The sequence below is a fragment of the Elephantulus edwardii genome, unplaced genomic scaffold, assembly GCF_000299155.1.
Source record: "Elephantulus edwardii isolate Elephantulus edwardi_28Jun2011 unplaced genomic scaffold, EleEdw1.0 scaffold00015, whole genome shotgun sequence".
Lineage (NCBI taxonomy): Eukaryota > Metazoa > Chordata > Mammalia > Macroscelidea > Macroscelididae > Elephantulus > Elephantulus edwardii.
In genome coordinates, this window is record NW_006399765.1 from 3,800,796 (window position 1) to 3,806,781 (window position 5,986).

Consider the following 5,986-nt stretch of genomic DNA (forward strand, 5'->3'; position numbering starts at 1 on the left):
TCATGTTCATGGACGGCACATACAGTGGTGCGGTGTGTACGTCATGTTCATGGACGGCACATACAGTGGTGCGGTGTGTACGTCATGTTCATGGATGGCACATACAGTGGTGCGGTGTGTATGTCATGTTCACGGACGGCACATACAGTGGTGCGGTGTTTGCTGTGTGCACGGACAGTGGTGTGTATGTTATGTTGCATACCGCGATGCAGTGTGTGTCCCATGTGCATGGACGGGGGGTGTTTGTTGTATACACATAGAGTGTCAGGTGTATGTCAAGTGCACGCACAGTGGGGTGCACATTATGTACACGTACATTGGTTCAGAGTGTGTGCTCTGTGCACACACAGTGGTGTGTCTATTCTTTACACATATGGCAGTGTAATGTGGATGTCATGTGTACAGACAGTGGTGAGGATGTTACAGGCATGTACAGTGGTGCAGTGTGTATGTTATGTGTGTATACAGTGGTGAAAGTGTGTGACATGTGCATGGACTTGGTGTGTATGTTTTATAAACACACATACATTGGTGCAGTGTGTATGCCATGTGTATGAACAGTGCTGTGTATGTTAGGTTCACATACAGTGGTGCAGTGCATGTGCTGTGTGCATACACCATACAATGTACATGTATCTCTCTGGAGACTAAGGTGCGTCTGATACAGGCCATGGTCTTTGCTATCACTTGTTATGCATCAGAGAGTTGGACAGTGACTAGGGAGGATAGAAGGAGAATTGATGCCTTTGATCTGTGGTGCTGGAGAACAGTATTGAGTATACCGTGGACTGTTAGGAAAACAAACAGATTCATCCTGGAAAGGGTTAAACCAGACGGCTCCTTGGAGGCAAGGATTCTGAGACTCGGTCTAACATACTTTGGACATGTTGTGAGGAGAGACCGGTCCTTGGAGAAGGACATCATGCTTGGGAGGGTGTAGGCACAGCGCAGGAGGGGAAGGCCTTCTATGAGGTGGATTGATTCAGTGACTGGGGTAATTGGGATGGGAATGTCAGAGACAGTGCAATTAGCATAGGACAGTGCAGAGTTTAGGGCTGTTGTACATAGGGTTGCTAGTGACTGCAAGCAACTCGATGGCACATACAACAACAGCATATATGTATGTATAAATACATATACATATACATATACATATACATATACATATACATATACATACAATGATGCAATATGTGTGCTATGCGCACGGACAGTGGTGTTTATGTTATATGCAGGTTGTGTGTGGGGTGGGACTCCCCTGGTAGGTACCAGTAGTCTAAAGAGAAGGGCTTCCTTGCAGGCTGTGCGCCTTCCACCCCTACCCGACTCTGCTGTCCCTGTGTGGCCTCTCATACTCCTCTTTGCTGCTTCCTACCAGGTGCACCCCAGATATGGAGGTCCTCCTCGACATCCCGGTGGAAGAGGTGCTGCCCTTCTAGGGGGCGAGGTGCCACGGATAGCTGTTTCCCGCCCGCTCTCCTCTTTCCAGCAGGATCCTTGAGTCATCAGCTTCCAAGATGATGTCCTCGTCCAGACAACACCTTCATCTGCAGTTCCTTCCTGCTTCCTCTTTCCCTGGCTCCTCCCGCCCTTTTCCTTTTTCTCTTCTCCCTTTTCTTCTTTTTCTTAGTCTTCTCTTTGGACACATAGTTACTGCTGGGGGAGAGAAATCTCAGTCAAATTTGCCTCTTCTTTTAACCAATAAAGCTGTATTTGTATTTGTTATTTTCCACTGCTTGGGCGGAACATCTTCTATAAGAAGATCTGATAGGAACGGACTTTGCCTTAGGATGAGATAGGAAGCCAGCTGAGTGCATCCAGGACTCGGAACTTTTCTTTTTTTAAAATGTATTTTATTTTTTTAAATTATTTTCTTGTGTGTGTACCGTCAAATTGGATCTGACTGGTCCAGGAGAAGATTGCCCCTCCTTCTCCAGCAGAGCATCTGGCGGATTTGAACCACATACCTCTGGGATTGCAGTGCAGCTTCTTGCCACCAGGCCACCAGAACTCCCTCAGAACTTTTCTAGAAGCACCTCCGGGAAGGTGTGGGACTGAGTTGGTCTGAGGTGCCGATCTTCCTACGTGAGCACCAAGAAAAGCAGCTAGAAATCTCTGATGTCAGTTGTGTAAGAACTTTGAGAAGTACGTAACTGTCCTCTGAAATGAGAAAAAGACTGATAAACAGTAGAAAAACTTTTTTCTGCTGTCTCTAATCCTCTCTCCTACCACAGCAACTAGGAGGTTGTAGCAGAGGCAAACCATAGCATGTGTTAGCATCTGAGAGCTTCCTGAAGGGCTACGTACAGCCCTGGGCCAGAATCAGAGCTTACGAAGGGTAGAAGTTGTTATGTGTGGTTGGAACCAACTCACAGCAGATCCTTTAGCCGTCTTCAGAGGCTGTAAAAAGTATTTCCTCTCTTTGATTTCCGCATTTCTTCCCTTTGTTTTAGCTTTTTGATGCTTTAGTGAAATTTTCAGAGTCTATTCTATGATCCATTTTGGTCTTTTCTTCCTCTTTTGTCTTTGTAACAACCTTTTGCTTTCTTCATGGTTGATGTTTTGATGTCGCCCCTTAATTCATCTGGTCTTTTTTCAATGGCTCAAACCTATTCTGGAGATGGTTTTTAAATTCCTGTGGAATAGGCGAGCTCTGGTGGCCTAGTGGCAAGAAGCTGCACTGTAATCTCAGGGGTACACGGTTCAAATCCACCAGCTGCTCTGCTGGAGAAGGAGGAACAATCTCCTCCTGTATCAGTCAGATCTGATTTGATGGTACACCCAAAAAATAATGAAATAAAATAAAATTAAAAAACAATTTCCTATGGAATAGACTCGACATCATGTTTTGGTTCTTGTAGACTGGTTTTAATTTTCTACAGCTTCAGTTTGAACTTGCATGTAAGTAATTGTTCCACAGTCAGCACTTGGTCTGGCTTGGCGTGCTGATACTCAGCTTCTGTAATGATTCTTCCCACGGATGTAGTCAGTCTGATTCCTATACGGCCTATCAAGTGAAGTCCATATGTAAAGTCACTTTTTTGTGGGTTTCCCCCCTCAAAAGTATCTGTGATGATCATTAAACATACATAATTGAGTCATTTGATACCCAGCCTCATTTCTGTCACTAAGATTGTACTTTCCCAGTCAGATCTGATTTGACGGTACACGTAAAAATAATACAATAAAAAAAAAAGATTGTACTTTTCAACTATCATTACATGGTCATTGTTTTGAATTTTTGCATTCTAGTCACCAATAACTATTAATACATCTTTTTTTTTTTACTTGTTTTGTACTGTTGAGTCAGCTCTGACTGGCAGAGGAGATTGCCCTTCCTTTTCCAGTGGAGTATCTGGTGGATTTGAACTGTATGCCTTCAGGATTGCAGTGCACCTTCTTGCTGCGAGACTACCAGAACTCCCAATTGTTAATGCATCGTGATTGCATGTTTGGTCAATTTTGGACTCAGAAGTTGGTAGAAATCCTCAGTCTTCCTTTTTGTTTTTAGTTGTTGGTGCATATATTTGAATAACAGTTGTATTAACAGATCTTCCTTGTGTGTGGATTGATAGTGTCCTGTCACTCACAACATTGTACTTTAGAATAGATCTTGAAATGCTCTGTTTCACTATGAATGCAATATCATTCTTTCTTAGTGTTTCATTCCTGGCATAAGAGATCATGTGCCCAAAGGTGAGCAGTTCAAATCCACCAGATGCTCTGCTGGAGAAGGAGGGACAATCTCCTCCTGTACCAGTCAGATCCAATTTGACAGTAATAAAAAAGTAATTAAAATAACAAATAAAGGCCATTCCGGAACTTCCGGCCGGCGCCAGTTTGACTTCCTGACCTGGGCTTGCTGCTCAGTCTGCCGTCCGCACCGGGCCGTTATGTCTGCGTTGAATCTGCTGCTGCTCAGGGGCCTGTTGGGCCCGGCCCGGCGGGTCCTGGTGCCGCGCGCCCAGATCCAATCGAAGCCGGCGCGGGAGCATATCGGGGTCGTGGAAATCTTCATCCGGCTCTCTGCCTTCTTTATCGGTTTCCTTGTGCCGCCGGCCTGGGTCCTATCACACCTGGAGAGCTACAAGAAGCGGGAATGAAGGGGACCGTCCTCTCCCACCCTGTGCCCTGAGCAGCCCTGGACCATCTAATCATGTTCCTGCATTCCTGCTGAACAGCCCGGAATCATGTCCTTCAGCCTCTCCTGCAGTCATGACCTCTTGATGTCTCCATGGTGACATCCTGGAACCACAGATAGAAGGCCCTGCGTGGGGGCCCCAACTTGTAACAATAAAGCCTATTTAAATCTTAAAAACAAACAAACAAACAAACAAACAAACAAAAACAAATAAAAAAGAATGTAAAACAAATTTTAAAAAAGAGTGTAAAAAAAATCATATGCTTGTCAGATTGAAAGCCCATGCTAGTCCATCTCAGTTCACACATACCTAGAATGTCAATTTTTATATGTTCCATATAATTTTTGACAACTTCCAGTTTTTCTTCACTCATTTTCATATTCCACATGCCAATTATTGAAGGATGCCTGTTGCTGTTTCTCCTCATTTTGAGAGACTTCCAATCTGGACTCTCTCTGTAATGCTATAGTTGTCTACCATTCATAGGGTTTTCAGAGGCCTGTTATTTCAAAGGAGAATGGCCAATCCTGTTTCCCAGTCTATCATCTTAATCTGGGAGTCCTACTGAAATTTGTCCCTCATTTGTGATTCTTCTGGCATTTGAAACACCAGCTCATAACATCACAGCCAACCACAAGTTACACTACTACAGCAAACTGACAGACAAATGCTGTACTAATACGCGTGAACATAAGCAAGCATACATACACCTTCTCTAAAAAGTAATTTGCAATGTGCAAATCATTCTCCCAATATGACGAACTGATAGATAGGTGTATCTCTAACAGTAAACCGTAAAGACAATGAGGCATGTGAACGTCATGGTGGAGGACCACCTTCTCTGGCCCCAGCTGAGGCCTGTGGTAGAGCGGCAGGGTGGGGTCCTGGATGAGGTATTAGGACAAGGGTGATGGTTCAGCTGGATCTCTGGTGCTGGTGTTTGGTACAAGGTCCTCAGGCCCTAAGCTGGGAGGGTGGGAACTGGACAGTCTCCTTGTCAGCTTCAAGGCCTAAAGCCTGGAGGGTGGAAACTCAGCTCAATCTTTATCGTCACAAGAATATTCTGACCACCAGACCTTTAGTAAAATACCAGACCCTTATTGAAAAAATAAACCAACAAAAAACAAACAAAAAGATTTCTTGGTAAATTGGGTGATCAACAATGTTTTACAAGTATTTTTCTTCTAAGAATGAATGAATGGAAATTCAAAATATCTGTAAATGTTCATTAAAATTAATAAAATAAAATTAAAAAAATAATTTTCTTCCTGTTCTGTGGGAGTTCTTGTTGTCTGTAGTGAGCTGTCCTGCTCACCCAAAGACTTGGAATGCCCAGCAATTAACTTTCATGTCCTGTGGAAGCGCATCAGATCCTTATTACTACCTGTGAGCCAGATCATAAGCCCATGACAAAGGCAAATTGGAACAATAAGGATTCTAAGATGACATACTTGGTGTGATGGTAAGGAGCTTGATAATGAAAGGATTAAGTTGTAAAATCCAAGGGAGCTCTGGTGGCCTAGTGGTTAAGGAATTGTGCTGCCAGCCCAAAGATAGGTAGTTTGAATCTGCTAGCTGCTGTGAAGGAGAATGATGGGCAATTGCCTCCTGTACGATTTACTGCCGCGGAATCCCAGTGGAGGGTTGCCATGAGACAGAACCCTCTGGACACCGGTGGTGTGAGCGAGTTAGGTCCACAGTAGTGGCTTCGGAAGGACAGTGTGTGGTCTAGCGCTGTTAAGTCAATGTGCTTTTAGAACATGATGTGGAATAGCAATAAGACAAGAGAAGGGAATAAAAGGTATCCAAATAGGCAATGAGGAGGTAAAATTAACCCTCTATGC

General features: G+C 44.0%; 2 protein-coding genes across 2 annotated transcripts in view; one reads left to right on the plus strand and one right to left on the minus strand.

Annotated features, from left to right (window-relative positions):
* LOC102864794 (chromosome unknown open reading frame, human C20orf96) overlaps nt 1-1,439 on the plus strand; it is a 19,231-nt gene extending 17,792 nt beyond the window's left edge. Inside the window, exon 10 of the mRNA XM_006881680.1 lies at nt 1,379-1,439. Within this exon, the coding sequence (XP_006881742.1) occupies nt 1,379-1,439 (61 nt within the window). The remainder of the gene's footprint in view (nt 1-1,378) is intronic.
* A 2,427-nt stretch (nt 1,440-3,866) lies between these two features.
* DEFB129 (defensin, beta 129) overlaps nt 3,867-5,986 on the minus strand; it is a 22,512-nt gene continuing 20,392 nt past the window's right edge. The window contains exon 3 of the mRNA XM_006881681.1: nt 3,867-4,067. Within this exon, the coding sequence (XP_006881743.1) occupies nt 3,867-4,067 (201 nt within the window). The remainder of the gene's footprint in view (nt 4,068-5,986) is intronic.